At 42.4% G+C, this 18,836-nt stretch overlaps 1 protein-coding gene across 1 annotated transcript; it reads left to right on the top strand.

Moving 5' to 3' along the window:
• Window positions 1-1,313: 1,313 nt before the first annotated feature.
• Window positions 1,314-11,694, top strand: LOC145391003 (uncharacterized). Its single transcript, XM_080265735.1, has 8 exons — window positions 1,314-1,377; window positions 6,189-6,301; window positions 6,881-7,004; window positions 7,290-8,870; window positions 9,288-9,339; window positions 9,676-9,904; window positions 10,464-10,580; window positions 11,329-11,694. Exons 1-8 carry the CDS (start codon window positions 1,314-1,316, stop codon window positions 11,692-11,694), a joined length of 2,646 nt encoding a protein of 881 aa, XP_080121861.1.
• Window positions 11,695-18,836: the final 7,142 nt, after the last annotated feature.

The following is an 18,836-nucleotide window of genomic DNA, read 5'->3' as shown; positions in this document are numbered from 1 at the left end:
ATCCATGCAGCGAATTCGGATTTAAGTTGTACGTGTCCCAGTTCCGTCAGATAAAAACAAACCGACTACAAGGAGTGATGTGGATAAATATAGATAAGTTGATGTCGTAGAAACACATTAAGTGTGCGATATGTATGAGCCCGGGTAGACTGCAGACGATGCAAGAACTTCAGTGGGAGGTGGTAGTCAATTGGTTAGAGAAGTTGTCTACTCTCCGAAAAGACGCAAAGTTCAATCCCAGACGGAGACAAGGAACAGTTCATGTACGGTACGGTATCTGAATCTCGTTAATACAATCTTTACCGAACTTCTACTGTTACGATCTTAAACCTGAACCCGTATTCACACACATCCCTCACATCATCAGCCTATTACTTCATTATTCAGTACCATGCCTATAAATATAATATAAACACTGAATATTGTTCTTATCCATATCTCCATTGCATTTTCTTATCCATTCTCTCCCTATCCCACCGCACCCTACCCATTTTCACAGTTATACCTGCCAACACGCAACCTTCTTATCATCAGCAGCCTATTACTTTATTATTCAGTCCCATACCTAGCCAGAGTCATGTATTTATCAGCCCTACCCTGCAGAGAAATGGCGTTCCGGAAATAATGATAATGATGATGATAACAATGATGATGATGATGATGATAATAATAATAATAATAATAATAATAATAATAATAAGTAACCACAACCACAAAAACAACAACAAAGTACATTTTAGAATTATTCTTACTAACCTCTTCAGATTAGCTGAACAATATCGTTTGCCATTGGTCAGAATGTTACAAAACAGGTCATCAGGTGAAATAACTAACCTAAGCTAACATAACTTAAGCTAGATTGAAGATAACCTAAGATATCTGCCTCCTCAGCAAAGCATAACCTAACCTCAGCTAACTTAACCTACTCATTACACAGGTCCAGTCAATTGTTCGCAGTCACACCTTCTCAGCCACAATCCGAGACTCAGGGAAAGTCAGTATGAAATTTATGTAAATAAATTAACATATTGTGTGACGTGGATCATCACCTTACCAACAGGAAGAAAATCACCTTAGCCAATTAGAGGCGCCTGTTAGAAGGTATGAATAGACGGACAATTGGGCATGCTTGAAGTATAACCCAGCCTAATCTAACTGCTTCCTCCTTTACAAATCACAACCTAACTTAATCTAACTAACCTAACCTAACTTATACTAACCTCACTTAATGTAATCTGATCCGATAATCTTACTCATGTTTCCTTGGCCAAACAGAATAACCCGGTGTGGATTGACTGCTGGTGTGAGGCGACATGATGATGGCTGGATGTCTTAATGATATACTGCTGCTGATGTTGCTGCTCACCTTAATATCAGGTGAGTCACACACACACACACACACACACACACACACAAATATTTGCAGGCAGTGTGTACGTACACACGCACATTCACATTCACATACAGTACACACAAAGTGCTCGGAAATACCAGTCACTTGCTATATGTTGCTACATACACACACACACACACACACGCACACACACTGAAATGCATGATGAATATATGCTTACCTAGGAAAAGAGGTTGGGATAGTGATGGAGATGAATTAGTAACACAAGACGAACGTTATTAGCCTGATTTCAGTCTTTGAAAGTATGATTAATAAAAAATAATTAAGAAACACACACACACACACACACACACACACACACACACACACACACACACACACACACACACACACACGGAGATTCATTTAGCCGCGGCAACGTGAATTATTGGAATATATATGAACAAACAAAACCAATAAAAAAAAAAAACATTCAACAATTTTCTTAATACCCATATATATAAAGGAAACTATGAGGAAGCTAATATATTGACACAGAAAACCAACGACAAAACATTAAACAGGTCTGTGAACATCTATGTACCAAAACAAAACGATGAATCAGCTAAATACATTACAAGTTACAGAAATACGGTATATAGATGCACATACAAAGCTTTGGGCAAATCAATCAACAAATCTTAAAATGCCCATACATATAAAGAAACTATGGAAATTTTAAAAATACCTTCGAGTTTCGGGACATGTATATAACCATAAAAAAACCAGGGCAAAACATTAAGAAAATTGGTGAATACCTATGCTCACAAACCAAATTATGATGAAGCTAAGTACAAAACAGCGGGCATAATAAAAAGGAAAAAAAAAAATCTGAATATCAATATGCATAAACAAAGCAATGAAAAGGGTAAATTTATGCAGCAAAGAGCAAAGTTCGCCGATATTCCTATTTCAGCATCGTGTCCTGCCTTCCATTTTACTCATTCCTCCCCGAACGGCAGGGTATATCCTTCCTTACACGCTGTTTAGTATTACAGTCACATAAAAGTAGTTCACATAACACCTTTCTCTGCCGCATCCGGCAGACAAAGTGTCGGCGAACTTTTGCTCCTTACTGCAAGAAGAATAACATGTGCAGGCCCGTACTCACGAGGAAAGTGGGGAGGAGGAGGAGGAGGGCGAGAAGGGAGAGGAAGGGGAGGGAGATGACAAGGATTGAGGGGGAAAGGGGTGGGCAGGATGCGGGGGGGTAGGGGAAGTGTGCAGGAAGTGATGGCGACGCTCACTCCGACCACTACAGGCTATATTCACTTTCATTCATTATCAAAGCATTATCATTTCAGTACAAGATATTAATGCACTAAAGTTAACTTACATGAAAAGTGAAAATACTAGGGCCTGAGTGGACTTCATCTCTAGTACATTCAAATACAGCATACCATATGATAAAACTGACGTGCATTGTGTTTTTGTATTGGTCCAACTGATCACTATAGCAGTCTTTCAGTTAGTACATAAATATAAAGGCGTTTTAAATAATGCTATCCTGAGTCTTAGAACCTTAACCCCGTGAGTCAGATGGTATTGTTTCACTTAATTTTTTATGGCATATACAGACGATTTAATTCAGCCTAAATTTCTCGTTATGATGGGGTGAATGGGAGCTACAACTAAATCTCGTGTTCTAAGTCTCTCCCAGGATGAATAAAAACGTCTGGAGATATAAAAATATATAAAACGTCATTGGACTGCAAGGGAAAGGTGGGAATAAAGGGAAGGGGACACGTGGCTCCTCCGCCCTCACCTGAGCACGGGCCTGCGTCCACACGATCTCTCTCGTACTCACCACCACCGCCACGTGGCTGCATCAGACGCCTCGCTGTCCCTCAACCTTATTAGCGACTCAAGCAACTCAGCGACGCACACGCACTCAAACGCACGTAAAATCTATCTATCTATATACCTAGCCTGCTTCCCCCAAGGAAAGGGAGGTAGCCGAGACAGGACGACACACTCCCCATTTACTCATCCTTTCAAACACATTCATTCGCATCTTAGCCCCAAAGGGGAGAAGGGACAGATCCTCACCGCACCACACTGCACAAGGGTCAACTGCGCAATGCAATCAGTGACATCCGCAGCAGGGCCCGACAGCAGAACTGGTTTACCCCTGCCACATCATAACAGATCCATCCCCTTACCTGCACCTGACCTGACTAGCTGATCAGACCAAATGTGGGAGAATATCCCCTCAGCGCTGCGTCATCACTTATTCCTTCACAATTTCTCTCCATTTATTTCTGTCACGCACAGCCACTCTTCCTTGCTCAACAGACATCCCTCTCGCATCCAGCGCTCTCTTCACACTGTCCATCCATCCTATTCGTGGTCTTCCTCTCAGCCTTACACCTCTCACATCAGATCTAGTTATCTTTTTCACCAATCACACATTATCCATTCTCTCCATATACCCAAACCATAGCAACACCCTCTGCTCAACTCTACCAGCCATCCCGAACAACTCCAGTTCTCCTTCGCACTTCATTATTCCGCACTCGATCCATACGCGTCACTCCACACATACTCCTCAGACACCTCATCTCCATTACATTCAAACTTTTCCTCTCTGCTACACCCATATTCCATGTTTCAGCCCCATATAATGCAGTCGGTACCCTAATACCCTCATACAGCCTTCTCTTTACATCTCTTTACGTAAAATATTGTTCCAAAACAGTAAATATCCTTCAAAATTAAGCTGCATGCAGAGATTCACCCACCCACTGAAACAGCACAACATACATTGGCGGCGATCCCTACAGGTTACCGCAGGTCCACCGTCCCAATGTCTCGTAGTTGACGGACAGTAATTTAGGCGGTGAATACCTGAGTTATCTAGCCATTATTTTAAACGGAAGTGTTCTTATGACATTTTTTATAATAGCACAACAAAGGAAATATTTGGTCAGTTGTGAATATCGGATTATTGAAGGTGTTTTAAAGTAGGTAAAAAAATGACTGGCGACAATGGGAAACAGTACTGGAGAAGCCGATAAGGCATGTCAGTTTACAAAATTTCCATAGCACCACCACCTTATGATGCATATTACATCTGAATATTTTATTGTATGTTTTTTTTTTTTTTATATCATCTTCACTATCGAGGCTATCTAGCACCTCTCCCTTTCTCCCTTTGCTATTAATTCTATACTGTATATTGCACCTTGACTGGAGATAAAGCACCAAATACAGTGAGAGGACCAAGGATTTATTCAACGTTTCGCCTATTACGACTTCTTCAGGAATGACAAACGGTGGATACATCTGAGCCCCTTAAACTGTCTAGGCCAGAGGTACTGTATGAAAACACACTGTCTACCTGAGGAATAAACTAAATACAGTAGACATGCTGCTAGTTAGCAGGTGTATTAGTGGCCTGGCGACCATGAATAACCCCTTATCCTCTGAGACTGTTACATGCTACAATAACTGGAGCGCTTCTAAATATTTAAGTCTATTTGTATTTTTCGTATCTCTGATGAACTTTCATTTCAGTTTATTCGAGGATTAGTTGCAAATTCACGTTTTACGACAACATTATTTGGGTTTAAACTTTTCATGCTATATTTGTGTTCAGTTATTCTTTTGTCTAGACCCAAAAATGTCTCACCAGTGCAAACTGATTACAATCCATGCAAGGAACCTTGTACAATAATACCTATCCCTTCGTTCACCTTGTTTACGAGTCTTTCTTACCAAACCTCCAGCAGTAACTGTCCTTGTTTTCACAGTTTTCGTTCCTGCTCTTTGCATACTGTATATTGAGAAATGTTGTCAGCTGCTGCAGCTTTAGATAGTATCGCTTATTTCTCCTTAAAAAAAAAAAAAAAAAAAAAAAAAAAAAATCACAAGCGAAGTGTTCAATAGATTCTGTGTCCTTTCTCTGCATTTGGTGTTTTACTTCCAAGCCGTTCCAGCCCACTCAGTTTCTTCTTCAGTTACAACTAAAAATTATCTGTCTACCACCAGACGCCACAATCCCGGATGGATTTGCCATAAACGATTCTCCTCAAGCTGTCCTCCGCCATCAGGCTGTCCTTTCTCCAACTCATGCACACTTATATTCCTCTTCAGCCCATCTCGAAGCCACACATTCGGTCTCCCCCTTATCCTCTCCCTTTCAGTTCACTCACCCACAGTCTCCTGGTCAGTCTCTAATTCTCCATTCCCAACATAAGGCCCAACCATCTCAGGATACTAACTTCTAACGTTTTCCAGCACATCCACATCATTGTAACTTATAAGTATTTATTTACGTGTCCGATGAGGAAATAAACCGGTAAGGGTGCGTTGCGATGAAGCTGCCTAATCCAGCGAGGATAACTGAACTGTGCCGGCAAAATCTGTAGCTGAGGGAAAGGCGTTGCAAAAATCTGGCCCTTCAGCTCATTCCTTCTGCATTTTGTGGCCTCAGAATCATATGAAATGTGAACTCAGTGGACTGCAGACTGACGTTGTCACTCTCTCGAAAGTCACCATCCTCCTGCCAGGGTATAGAGTGGGAGTTGACGGAGGTTTTTTATAACCGTGCAACTGAGCCGCGATGATTACATCCACGCAAGCACATGAAGGAGCTTTCCTCTAACACCAAAGTGTAAGTTGGCGAACATGAATATTCTGAAGACTGAATTACGTGCTAAGTCACTCCTTCCGATTTGTGAATGCTCTAACCCCTCCATTTTCAAAAAGTCTCACCTATAAGTTACTTTTTGTCAAGAGGAAGCCTGAATAAACTTAACGGGACTGAGTGGATTAAACTGTTGTTATTTTTCAGGTGAATCCGTATTTGTGGTTGGAGTGAAGGTGTTTGGCCTGCAGATGGACATGTGGGCACCCCCTCGCACGGACGCCATGGTCAGCTATAACCTCTCACTGAGATTCCAACCGGTAAAACGAGAATCAAGAATGAAGAGTCGTATTATCTAACTTGATCACTACTATACTCGTTTCCATTTAACTAGGCGTAAAATTGTCGTCTTTCCACCTTGAATGCTGAGCCATAATAAGAGATTAATTATAGCATTTGGCGCTAGTTACGAATATGTAGGATTGTAGGACTGTCTTCAATTGCCACTGAACTACGGGAAATAGGATATAGGAGAACGAAAATCTTCGCCAAGTTAAATGGCTTCAGGAATTTCGTGGCACCTCTTCCACGGCAGTTAATTCTGCAAGTTAAACTTTAGTATCTTTTTGTATGCTGTTGATATAATGTCAATATTAAGGAGATATGAATAACATTTAATGAAATTTTATTGACGAGGAAAAGGTGCTACGAAACTTCCTATGTCACCTACAATACGGCCGTTAGAGTTACATTATTAAAACCGAATGAGCAAACGTTTAAGGAGGACCCTCATTTTGACGATCATTATAGTTGGGTGTGATCAGCCTGAATCCCACAAAAAAGTAGTAACGAAAAGTCAGACATATTCTGTCACTGTCACATTTTTATTATACCAACAGGGTGAAGTGTCGGACCTGGAGACCTTCAGTGTATGCTTCTGGGCTCGACCCCTGACCCTCTCCAGCTACGAGTCTTACGTTTCCCTGGCAGTGTCCGACCACGAGAATGATGTCCTTCACCTATGTATGTCATGGAGACATTCTTTACCTACTGGCTGTCTGCATTTCAAACCCTTGTGCAGTTTAAGCAAACATTCAGTCTTTAATCTTTGAACAAGTATATATTACTATAAACTATCGTGGTTATTTAAAAAGTAAATACTCAAACAACAGTGATAGTGTTTAATGATGTACTGTGTCTGAATATTTTTTCAGTATTTCAAATATGATATTTTGTTTGGCTTATATGCGGATACTGATTCTTTTTCACAGCAAAGGATATCATCAGTGTGAGGTTATTAATTTGCAGACCGTCGGGGAGGGTACCACGGCTTCTACTACAACGGTGTAAGGCAGTTCGGATTTCCCAACTTCACCAGCCCCATTGGCCTGCAGGAGTGGAGTCATTATTGCCATGTATTTGATCGTGGGGAATACTTGGCGTACGTGGGTGGGAAGCAGCGGGCGCGGGGACCTATTGCCACTCCCAGGGTACCGCTTCCCCTGCGAGGCTTCCTTACCCTGGGGCAAGAGCAGGATAAAGTCAATGGAGGTTATCATGCAACTCAAATCTTCCGTGGGCAAATGGCCTTCGTTAACATTTACAACAGGTTACTAAATGAGAAAGAAGTGTTGAGCCAAGCTACTTGTGAAAAAACGGAGATTGGTGAGATATTTTCTACCGAGAGAGAGGAAGTCCAGACACCTTCTGTCGTCCTTGCTGTCATGAATAAAGATGAATTTTGCAGAGCACCGTCTGACTTTGTGATCCTGCCAGAGCCCAGGTACTTGCCAGAGTCACGACATGCCTGCAGAAACATCGGTTATGAAGTGTTCACTCCAGCAGACATCACAGAGAATAGTAAGCTGTATAATCAGTCTGTCCAGTTTGCTACCCAGTGTAAGTCCAACTATCATCTGTGGATCGGTGCTACTGACAGAGTTCGTGAGAATGTCTGGCGTAGATTTATTGACAACAGTGTGGTTAATAACCCACCGTTTGAATTGAATGAACCTAATGGAGGGGATGGAGAGAACTGCTTACTGATGTTCCTGCTGAATGGACTCTGGGTGGACACGTCTTGTAATATTAAGTGGCCCGCCTGTGTACCCTGCCATGTGATGCATATCACCCCACTCCGTCTTCGCGGGCTATGCCTTGAGACAGAGGCGCAAACATTTTACGAAGTTCTGGGTTACATGGGAGGGAAACCTTATTTCCACGGTTACTATGGCTATATGATTTACAGAAACAGCGAGGGAGTGTGGATAATGCTTGATACAACGGACAATAGTACAGTCGCCACGCTGGCACTTCCATACGAGAACTCATATCCTCTTGGTCGTCATATGTGGACGCTGCAGAAACCGACCTGCAACACACCAGCCAATACTGAGGTCCAATTCAGCATCTCTGTTTGCTCCAATGCAGAGTTCACCTGTTCAAACGGTGACTGTATTACCCAGAATAAGCGGTGTGATGGAAAGAATGATTGTTCAGACTTCTCAGACGAGGACGATTGTCGGATGCTGGTATTGCCTGGTGGATATCGAGCCAGTCAACCACCAGCCAATGCTTCTGGGGTCCGGCCTATTCTGATCACCTCCGGTGTGGATGTATTACGTGTGGAAGAGATTAGCGATGTTAAGCGATCGATCAGCGTGGAACTGAAACTTGAACTGAGATGGCAGGACCCCAGGATCACCTACCTCAACCTGGGAGACACGCTCGAGTGGAACACACTGGATGCAAGTGATGTTAATGGGATTTGGACACCTAAACTTAACTTTCCTAACGTGTATAATGGGAATATTGATGTCCTGAGCGAGGCAGTCAGCATTAGGAAGCAAGGTGGGCCACTCCCACCAAAGTTCAACGATGTCCGTATGGGTAAGACGATGTTCCTGAGCACAGACAAACAGACGGACAGATATAAAGATAGGTAGGTAGAAAGATAGGTAGATATATAGACAGATAGACAGGGATAGTAGAGACAGTTGTTGATGTTGTGGCCCCAGTATCATCTGGATGTGAACCCGGTGGACTGCAGGCGTTAAGTTTCCCTTTTCCAGCAGTCCATCTTACAGCTTTCCAGGATATGAGAAGGAGAAAGGAAGGCGGAGCGGGGATGCGTTGTATAATCGGGCGAAGAATCGCCTGATTATATCAGTACCACCACATGAAGACGTCCCTCTCCGGCACCTGCGCACAAGCTAGAAATGAAGTATAGCTCTTGCAGTATAATTAAGATATTTCTTACGTCTGTGAGCCAATTAATTTGTTAACTGAATATTATTATCTTCACAGATACTGCCTACGAAGGGGGAGCGGCTACCCTTGTGAAGAGGCTACACCTTAGGTACACTTCGTCATATTAATAAAGTTAAAGATTTAACTGTAAAATTTGATACTTTTTAGTATTTGGCTGGCTTTTCAATCACGTTACAGGCTTGACCTTCCCATACAGTTAAAAATATATACGGCTGATTGTTTTGCACAGTATCGTTTGTTGAGACTTCCATCTTACTGTGATGTTGAGTTAATATAAGTAAATGAAACTGTTTACTCCTGCTTTCGGGTGCCATCATATAAAAGTGAGGAAATCGAGCATGTAAAAACAAAATAACATAACCTCATTTATTATTTACATGCTAAACCCATAGGTATTATGAAGTAACATAACTGTAAATTTCAGTGGGAGTTTCGTGTGCACCTTCGAGGTATTCTACTACCCATTCGATGAACAAATTTGCTTCATGCTGCTGCAAATGGCGTCAGCACGTAGCGACCTGGCCACTTTTACGGACAAACTATCTAAGGTGCAGTACCTGGAGGAGAGATACTTGCCCAAGTTCGAGGTGGCAAGGTGTTCCATAAGCGCTGGAGAGAGTGGCACCAATGAGACGCGCTTCAGTCTGCTAAGGGTGAGAACTAGAGTCTATTCCAACTCGGTTTTTTCTATTCAAAATGAATGTTTTTTTTTTTTTTCCTGACATTTTCAGTTAGAGAGTTTGATTTGATACCCTTGTCTTATTTTAGTAGTCTAGTCATACTCTTATAGGAGATGTATAACATGAGTCACCCGACATGCTGCAATTATCCCCTTTTTTGTGTTCATATTCCAAATTAGGATCACACTCGGCCATGACTTACACCCTTCCACACCCACACATACTCCCTCACCCTAACTCCATCACCTGTAACCATAGTTCGTTCCAAATCTGAATTATTGTTACAGATGATGGAGTTAAAGTGAGGGAGTATGGAGAGGTAATGAAGGATAACTGTCGTGGTCAAATATGATTATAATTGGAATGAACTATGTTTCACGCGTCTTTTACTGTACAGTCACTGTCATTCGTAGCTATATAGTACGTATCAGCCTACCCATCTACCATTCTGTCTGTCTATTCATCTGTCTACATTCAGTCACTATTATCTCTTCTTGCATCTGTTTGTCTATCTATCTATCTATCTCCCCAGATTGAATTCCAGTTATGGCGAAGGTGGACGGTGATCGTATTGGTCGTGTTCCTGCCCACGACTATGTTACTCTGCGTTGGTTACAGCTCACTTTTCATTACCCTGCCCAGGATTGATGTAAGTGCCTGTTTACCAAGCAGTGCAGTTTGGGGATTTGGATATAACTTCGATGGTTCCTGGACGTGCTGTAGGAGAAGACTAGAATTTAGAAAAAAAAAAAAGAAAGGCTTCTCAGCGTTTATCCCCCCTTTTCTTTATAGACATTAATTATGGTCGTCTCTGTCTGTCTGTCTGTCTGTCTGTCTGTCTGTCTGTCTCTCTCTCTCTCTCTCTCTCTCCCTTTTTCACAAGTTCCGAACCCAAGTTATGGAAAAAGAATTGTTGATCGCAGATGCATATTTCTTTTTAAGTCTAATAATTAGGGTGTTAAAATTACTTGTTTAATTATTTATCTCTTCCTGATGTATCTGACTTTGGCCAATGAGTAATTAGCCGTCAGGGTAAGTATCCATCTATCTGGTTTTCTATCTGCTTTTGTACTCTTCTTCCTGTCGATTCATCTACATGATATTTTAAATGTATCCTTCTATTGTCTGTATTTAACGGCGTATCTTTCTCAGCTGAGTGTATGTGTTTGCTCAGGCACTGTTGGCAGAAAGCTTGATAAAACCCTTAGTCCTCTCCACACTCCTCAGTAACACCTCTGGCATCTTCTGTCAGTCTGTCTTGCCTATCAGTCTATCTGTCTGTTTATCTATCTATCTGTCCATCTGTCTATCTGTGTCTGTCTGTCTGTCAGTCTGTCTACTAAGCTATTTATCTACCAGTATATTTCATTAGTTAATGCACTGTGTATTCTGTTCAGGTACGGTTGGCAGTAAGCTTGACAACACTGCTCGTTCTCTACACGCTCTTCAGCAACACCTCGGACTCTCTCCCCGTCACCGCCTACGTCAAGATGATTGATGTCTGGTTCTTTGCCTGCATCTTCTTCCTCTTCTTCGTGACCATGACGCACGTTCTTACCGAGTACCTACAAATGCGCGAGGCTGTACTGAGGGTGGTGGCTATAGGGGCTGGTCGGATGCGTAAGGGAAAGACTATTCACGGTGATAGTAAGCTTGGTAAGGCTGAAAGGACGATGGTTAGAGTTAGAACCATGGTACTCCCTTTTGTGGCCATAATGTTTAACTTAGTGTACTGGTTGGTTTTGCTGACTCGACCCCTCTAGGATGGTTATTTTGCATTTTGTAGCTCTTACAGTATGTTAAACTTTGTAAGACTGGCAGGACGATGACATGGGTCAGGACGTAAGCATAATGTTCAGCTTCGTCTACAGGTTGATTATGCCTAGTCGATCCCTCTGCGATTATTATTTTGCTTTTTGTAGCCTTTATGTACAATCTGGTAATGACGAGAGGGTAATGGGAGGGGTTAGGATGATGATAAAACCCTCTGTACTTTTTATGTTTATTTTTTTTTTTATGTGTCCGACTCTGGGCAAAGGCTTCAGGGCCTATCCCCAAGGCCCAGTACCCCTCCTCCTACACACCTCCACTTGTCACCACTTCGGCACTAACACCCATTGTCCATACTGATTACACGCTAGGGCTGTCTCATACAGGACTGGTGTACTGATATTAGTGGGGGTGTTTTTATGACATGTAGGCGAGTCTTCTGGTAGATCAGTAAAGTTTGCATTATTGAAATTCAAATCCTTAAATTGTTCCCTGCCCCAGTCGGGATTCGATCCTGGGTCCATTAGGACTGCAGGCCACCTCTCTACCGATTCAGACACCGCCTTCCCCAAAGAACCGTGTCTGCCACCAATGGAACTGCTGTGACCAAATAGCTTTGATATTGTGTGCAGTCAGTGGGTCGAACTGAGGCTACGCGGACAGTATCTGCAATATGGTCTAGTAAACAACTCCCTCCAGGATAATGATATAGCCTATGGTAACCATTACTTTCAATTTGATAAGGCTGAGAGGACGATGGCTAGAGTTTGGACGATGGTACTCCTTTTTGTGGCCATAATGGTCAACTTGGTGTACAGGTTGATTATGCTGAGTCGGCCCATATACTGTAAGATGCTGGTTCCGTATTTTGTAACCTTTATGTTAAACTCGGCATTGCTGAGAGGACGATGGCTATTACTGTAGATTCAACTTGGTCTACTGGTTGATTTTACCGTGTCGACCCCTTTAAGTTTAGATGAGGAGTGAATGGACGTGCTGTCCTTTATCGCTTGGCAGCCTGATGATTGTTCTCTTTCTTTGGGTTTTTCTTTTTATGAGACTTTAATGACGAGTGAATGAAGTTGTGGCCCATTTCCCCCGTAGACAAATCGATGGTCTTTCTCTTACTCTGTGTTGATAATTTCTGCTATTAATTCTTAGCGTTAATTCCAGTTGTCATAATATCTGCATTCTTTCTGGAAAACTGCTATCTTGTCCCCTTCAATCCGATGTCATATCATCCATATTATACATGCTACCTCCAGGCGGTTTTATTCAGCATTGAAAAAAGCTCCGGATGTAGAGTTAGATAGCCCTCACTAATTCGTCCACTGCAATCGAACCTTCTTAAGCTAAATAAATTGGTGTGGAACAGGCCTGATTCAGATGAAAAGTACGCCATTGGACTGAAGGGCCAAATGACAAGGTGGCATTTTACAGAGTCAGGAAAAGAGTAAGACTTCTTAAAGAGATGACTTCTTAAAATGACCCATATGTAATTCTAAGTTTACTGAAGTGCAAAGAAGACTATAAATAAATACATATAACATTCCATAACCATGTTCTGGGAGAGAGAGAGAGAGAGAGAGAGAGAGAGAGAGAGAGAGAGAGAGAGAGAGAGAGTTATTGTAACCATTTTATATTTTTCGCTCATTGTGTCTACGTATTCTACAGTTGCAGACAATAATTCCTATCCACTTTCTAGTTGAACGATTATGGAACTCATGCTTAATATTCTGAGATAATTTGTTGGACTGAAGATCATATCACTGAGTTTTGAAAATCATTATCTACTGTCTCATTATTTATCTTAAGGAAATGGGTCAGTCTTTATATCCACAACTGTCCATTTGCAACATATGTCAGCACTCTTGGAGCTAAATCTATAATATAGTTATAGTAAATCCATTTTGACAACCATAATTATACGCAATTTAGTTGTGTTTATGTACATGGTAGTCCGTAGATAGCGCTTCACTAGCAAATGATCTTGCAATATCTTATGTGTTGCAGGACGGTTCAGTCCGCTGGTCTGGGCGAGGGTGAGGTAGTGGGCGTAGGAAATGAATATATGATGCAGCTTAGCCACTGATAACACTGACTGAACCGTCCTAGCAACAAACGAGAGATTATCCTTCGGACTATAGAAGAGGAGTGGTATATCTGTCTGTCTATCTGTCCATATCTGTATCTACATCTGTCTGTCTATCTATCTATCTATCTATCTGTCTATCTATCTACCTGTCTATCTAGCTACCTGTCTATCTAGCTAACTATTTAACTATACATAGGCCACCCTGTATATGTTAATGGATGCTGAACTGAAGGTGAATGTACTGTTGATAGCATACTCTTTTTACTCTAACTTGGCCTATAAAAAAAAGAGAGCTATTTAGATTTAGAATTAGGTGAGACGATCACCCTAAAAGTGACCCTACATTGAGTGACAAGCTTTTTTTTTTTTTTTTTGTTACCCGGGAAATCATTGTCCTCAAATAATACATGGTTGTCTCGTAGGTTAAGACACTGTAACCGGATTGAGCCTGTAAGGGTTTGTTTCCTAGGGATTGGAGGGATTTCCTGCTCATATAATACCACTCACGAGAAATGAGGCTGGTCACTCTCTCCTTAAATATCAGGACTGAGCCCAGAGGCCTCTGCGCTCCTAACGGTGCCAGAAAAAGATCAGATGATGGATGAATGGGCGAAAAAAAAAAAATAATAACGATAGAACTGATTTAAGCCTTCTATGCTGCAAAACGTCGAAAAGCTAGGCCAGGTATAGGTGAGAAGAGTGTAGTGTCAAGCTCGCGTATCATACAGGAAAAATAAATGAATAAATATGGATATTTTACTTGACCTTTTTTTTTATCCTGTGATGTATTTCTTATTCTGTTGTTATTTTCTTACGATTTTATTAAACTTAGGGTAAGACATTAGATTTGGAGGGATTAGGAATAGCCTCCACTGACTCGTTTACCACAAGACGTCTTCCCCGTACTGCGACGGGGACTGTGGCGTCAGTGGGAAGTGCGACGGGGACAGCGGCGTCGGTGGGGACTGACGACGGAGACTGCGGCGTCGGCGGAGACTGAAACGTAGGCGGAGACGGCAACCTTTGCGACATCGACAGGAGACGCGGTATTGCGGGAGCTGATGGGTTAAGGGGGGGGGGGGACTGCGCCTTGTGCGTCGAATCAGAGGCACCTGCATTGGTAAGACATTAGGTGTTATAAAATCCTATTTACAGCTGCACCTCCTGTAACACCTGAGCTGTACCCACAAATTGAAAAACTGATCAAAATATATAACGTTCTAGGACACGTCATGATTTATCATTAACAGTAGTACTGTAACAGTGCTTACCATCTAATCCCCCATTATTTTTTTTTTTCATTAGGCGAACCAAAGAGGAGAAACAGCTCAGACGACAGAGCTTCCTAGGAGCTGATGTGCCGAGAGGCCAAGGAACTGAAAGACCAAGAGTCCGAGGGCCAGGACACTCATCCCACCTGCAGGACTCAGCGAATCAACATCAATCTCACCGGGATGCTGGTGAATCACATGGTTGTATTCTTTTTTCTGGATTCAGCTATGTAGTAAGCTCTATCAGGCCTTGATTCTAAGTTAGATTCAATTCTCCGGAACATATTTTTCTAAGCGATTTATGCCTATTGCATCTTTAGTTCCCTTGTATTATTTATATTTTAGTATCGACGTCATTTGTGTAGGTAAGGTATACAAGAGGCTAAAAAGGTATTGTATGAAAAATAAGAAGCTGAGGAAGACGTGTTACGAAATCTTAGGTCAGAATGCAACCTTTCAGTAGAGATAAAAACAATCAGCAACTGCAGACTAAAAATTTACTCTGAACAATGTAGGCGACAGCTCACTATGGCGAAAATCTTCTCCATATAGTGGTGAAAGAACTCTATTTAGCTTGAGGAGGAGGAGGAGGACTAGGATGAGGACGACTGCGAAGAGGAGGACGAGAACAAAAAGGAGGAGGACGATGATGACGTAGACGAAAGAGCAAAACTATACAATGAAGAGTGGAGGAAAACTACACAAGATAGAGAGCTACGAAAGAATATAGAAATATTCGTTAGGCACATTCAGTATTCGTTTAGATGGATAATTATACTTAAGGAAAATTTAATTGCGCGAGCTCGTGTGCGTGTGCGTATGCGTGTGTTCGTATGTGTTCGCATGCGTGTGTGCATATACTTGTGTGCGCGTGTACATGTGCATGAGTGTGTGCGTTTGTGCATGTGTGTGTGTGTGTGTGTGTGTGTGTATCAGAGAGGGTTGGGTATGGGAAGCATGTTACAGCGCACTAAGGAAAAGGCTTTGATGTGTGGTCTGAGAAAAGGTGTACGTGAACTCAGTGGACTGAAGGCTAAAGTTTGGTCTGCCCAATTTCTTTGGGGGGACAGAGAGGAAACTGATGATCGCTTTTATAAGACGGCAATGGAGACAGTCAAATCGGTGCCACCACGTGGAGGCGTCCCTGTTCAACACCAAGGCAACAAGATAATTTACAAATAGGAGCCCTGTTCCCAGTTCTCAAGTGCGGCCGGCACGTGTACAGCTTCCGACCACGTGTGTCTTCCGGCAGCCGAGCAAATCACCGCAGAGCCGCCAGCCACATTCCTGAGAGATGCCGGTCTGTTATTGGCAGGGGCCTGCGTTACGTCATCCAGCCGCGAGCGGAGGGCGTGGCTATGTGGAGTTGCCTGGCGTGAATGTACTGTACTAAGAATTTTGCCGGTGCCTGTACTGTAATCCACCAAGATCACGTATAGATGAGCCTAAGACAACAATAAGATAAGCCGTATAAATTTGGTAGTATATTTCATTTCAAATCTGAATTACACTCCGCCACGACTCCCACCCTTCCACACCTGTCCATTCTCCCTCACTCTAATTCCAGCACTCATAACTATAATTCTCAGTATGGACTATAGTTACCGGTGATGGAGTTAGGGTGACGGAGTATGAGGAGGTGTGTAAGAGTCATGGCTGAGTGTAATTCTAATTTGGAATAGACTATAACGTGGAAAATGAGGAATTTTCTCTGTGCCTTTCATTGGCAGAAGGTTAGCCTAAGCTGTATAACATCGTCTGGTATATTTCTTTTATCTTAATTTGACTCAAATTTTCGTAAGTCATTTCACATAACTATGCGGGAGATGAGTGCTACGGCTCTGTATCCTTTCCTTAACAGTGACTGGCAACTTATTATAGTTTTTATTGTTACAACCAAGTATTGAAGATGGAGAGAAGGCAGCGAGAAGAGTATAGCAGTGAAAATAATGTAAATGACGTCCTCAGGTTGAAAGTAGTCGGGGACAAAAGTTCATCTACTATTCCACAGCATCTACTTCACACTTTGGGGTTATTCAGTGCATCATAACAACTTGGAAATATTAGCCAGCAGAGGAAAGTGAGAAGCAGAGAAGGTGACATACTAGGCGAGCTTTTGTCCATGGATATGCATAAAATCTTTGACATTTTGAACTAGAGGAGGTAGGATAAAGCCTACATTATCGCTTTTAATCCTGTAATAAAATTGTTGGACTGACCTGTCAGCCGACCTATTTTTTTTTTTTTTCACATCAGGAGCGTAGGGACCCGGGCCAAGGATATTCATTTCTGACGTTTAAGGCCAGAGTGACCGACCTCGCTCTACTTTGAGTGGTCTTCTGTGAGCAATAAACCCAAGCCATCTTTTGGATGTAAACCCTTGCGGGCCCCAGCTGGTCAGAGCACCGTAACCCACTAGACCACTGTGCGTTTATTTCACTGTATGGTTACCACCTAGCGTGGTAAGCGATTTCGCCAATTCCAGAGCACCATTTAGCTTGTCACTCAGTGTAGTAACCAAAATCATCGGTTGGGTAGATGATGGGCGCCCACACTTAAAGCTGTACGGAAAAGAAAGGGATATGAAAGCTGAATCTCTCAACATTTGAGTGTACAACCAGGAGGCAGAGTCATCCGGTCATATCTGTGCTGCCACGGGAAGGCGTCCCTCCCTTAACAAGTGCAAAACGCGCTACTGTCGGCATCTGGCAACGGGCCTGAAGGAGTGTGCCAGTGTTCAGGTCGCGCGACAGGTTCAGTTGCCGTCTGGCCGTTGGGAGGGGTATGCGTGTGTGTGTTGGATATGTGCACACCTGTTGAGCTCGGACACTTGAAACTTGATCAGTATCCCTCTCGCTACAAACAACCTCTGACTGTGGATACATAACTCGCCTGACTCTTGAGACTACTTATATGCTTCCCATTACAGTCTTGGATAAAAACGTGTTTTGTACTTTACACCTGTTTGGCTCTGACACTGGACACTATGAGTAACCATCTCGCAACAGACTGACTTTGATCGTGGATACATAACCCTCCTGACACCTAAGAGACCTGACTCATATCCATCCCATTACAGTCTTGGATTATTACGTGGTTCACTTGATTTCATTCCACTCACCCTTTCGACACTGACACTCGATATTCTACACCCAACCCACAGCTTTCCCACTACAATTTTGGAAAATTACGTGCTCCACAACTGACCACTAATTAATCTACATGGTTTACTTCTGCTTGGTTACTTCTACATCCACCTCTTCCCCATCTTATCTTTTTCTACCTTGGTTTCGGTCAGTCTCTCCTGCGCACAACATCCCTGATATAAAGTTAAGAGGTGCTTCATGGTGAAGTTATTATAATGGTCATGTGCAGTTCTCAGGCCAAGATGTCGGAATCACAGAAGACCAGACGGGTGAGTTGCATTATTATTATTATTATTATTATTGTTGTTGCTGTTGTTGTTGCTGTTGTTGTTGCATTACAATTATTATATTTATAGGGCCGTATTCTAGGCAGCATAGAAGAATTCGTAACGCTTCTTCGTCAGCGATTTTTTTTGCATATTTCAGCCATTTATCCTCTTGTAAGCTACTGTGGAAAACTGTCGATTTTGTTTATTTATTGACAACCAGAGGTCTTAATATGAGAAGGTGTAAGAGGGTGTGAGCCGTGACTGAGTGGAATTCTAATCTGAAATGGGGTGGGGAGAAGATGAGGGAGGGTGTATGAGAATGTAGTATCGAATGAAGAGTGTGGCCTATATTGA

Source organism: Coenobita brevimanus, chromosome 16 (genome assembly GCF_032717465.1).
Source record: "Coenobita brevimanus isolate Jiangsu-jjx chromosome 16, ASM3271746v2, whole genome shotgun sequence".
Classification (NCBI taxonomy): domain Eukaryota; kingdom Metazoa; phylum Arthropoda; class Malacostraca; order Decapoda; family Coenobitidae; genus Coenobita; species Coenobita brevimanus.
This window is presented reverse-complemented; position numbering and strand designations above follow the sequence as displayed.

Coding starts and splice junctions, on each gene's coding strand:
- LOC145391003 (XM_080265735.1), top strand. CDS start 1,314: ATGATGATGGCTGGATGTCTTAATGATATACTGCTGCTGATGTTGCTG. Junction 1,378..6,188: donor GCTGCTCACCTTAATATCAG/GTGAGTCACACA, acceptor GTTATTTTTCAG/GTGAATCCGTATTTGTGGTT. Junction 6,302..6,880: donor TCTCACTGAGATTCCAACCG/GTAAAACGAGAA, acceptor TTATACCAACAG/GGTGAAGTGTCGGACCTGGA.